The sequence below is a fragment of the Aplysia californica genome, unplaced genomic scaffold (genome assembly GCF_000002075.1).
Source record: "Aplysia californica isolate F4 #8 unplaced genomic scaffold, AplCal3.0 scaffold00143, whole genome shotgun sequence".
Classification (NCBI taxonomy): Eukaryota; Metazoa; Mollusca; class Gastropoda; order Aplysiida; family Aplysiidae; genus Aplysia; species Aplysia californica.
The window spans coordinates 661,714-662,831 of NW_004797413.1; the positions used below are offsets into that span (position 1 = coordinate 661,714).

Consider the following 1,118-nt stretch of genomic DNA (forward strand, 5'->3'; position numbering starts at 1 on the left):
CCCTAGTCTCAGAACCTCTCTACGTATGTTCCCTGGTCAGACAGATACACTCTTTGTGTGAGTAGCTGGGGCACTGATCTAATGACACGTGCATCTCTCTCTCTCTCTCTCTCTCTCTCTCTCTCTCTCTCTCTCTCGGCGCGCGCGCGCGCCTCCCTTTATCTGTTATCTACATATCTATATAATGTCCAAACACGTTTATCTCTGCCAGAGTACTGTCAGCCCCTGTGAACTACGAGCAGTACCTCAAGATGCCCCGTCTTGCCCTCCACGACTTTGAGGCTCTGTTTGGGGAGGCAGAGCCCGAGCTAGGTGGTCAAGCCTTTGTCCAGTTTGACGAGGAGGGGATCAGCGAGGAGCAGACGGAGACCGACATGAGGAACATGGAGGGGAGACTCAAGATGACCGTGCAACAGGTCAAGGAGAAGATTCTGGGATCGGTGAGTACATGCACATGACATATACACATACACATGCGCATACATATACACATGATATATATACATTCACTTACACATACACTTATATATGCACATGGACAAACATATACACATACACATTCACGTACACACACACATACACATACACTTACACTTACATATACACATACTCATACACATACATACTCACAGACATATACTCATACACATATACATACACTTACACACACACACATACAGATATACACTCACACATACACACATACACAGACATAGACACATACACGCATGTACTGCACCTACATACACTCACACACATACAGACATACACACATTCTTCGCACATACACAGACCCATACACACATACCCACACTAAAACGCACCCAGATATACACACTCTCATACACATACGCAGATGCATGCACTGACACGGACACATGCACACATTTACAAGTATACAAGTAGACACAAAGACACATATTATATTACACACACATAGACACATATACACACAAAGACACATAGACACCCCAAGAGACACACACACACGCACACACACACAAACACACACACACACAAACACTCACAAATACTCACAATAAACACACTCAAACTCACAAACACACACACACAATCACGCGCACACACACACACACACACACACACACACACACACA

At 44.7% G+C, this 1,118-nt stretch overlaps 1 protein-coding gene across 1 annotated transcript in view; it reads left to right on the forward strand.

Moving 5' to 3' along the window:
* Positions 1-1,118, forward strand: part of LOC101859632 — a gene marked incomplete in the record, with an annotated part of 59,716 nt that overhangs the window by 10,829 nt on the left and 47,769 nt on the right. Inside the window, 1 exon segment of the mRNA XM_013081714.2 lies at positions 212-440. Within this exon segment, the coding sequence (XP_012937168.1) occupies positions 212-440 (229 nt within the window).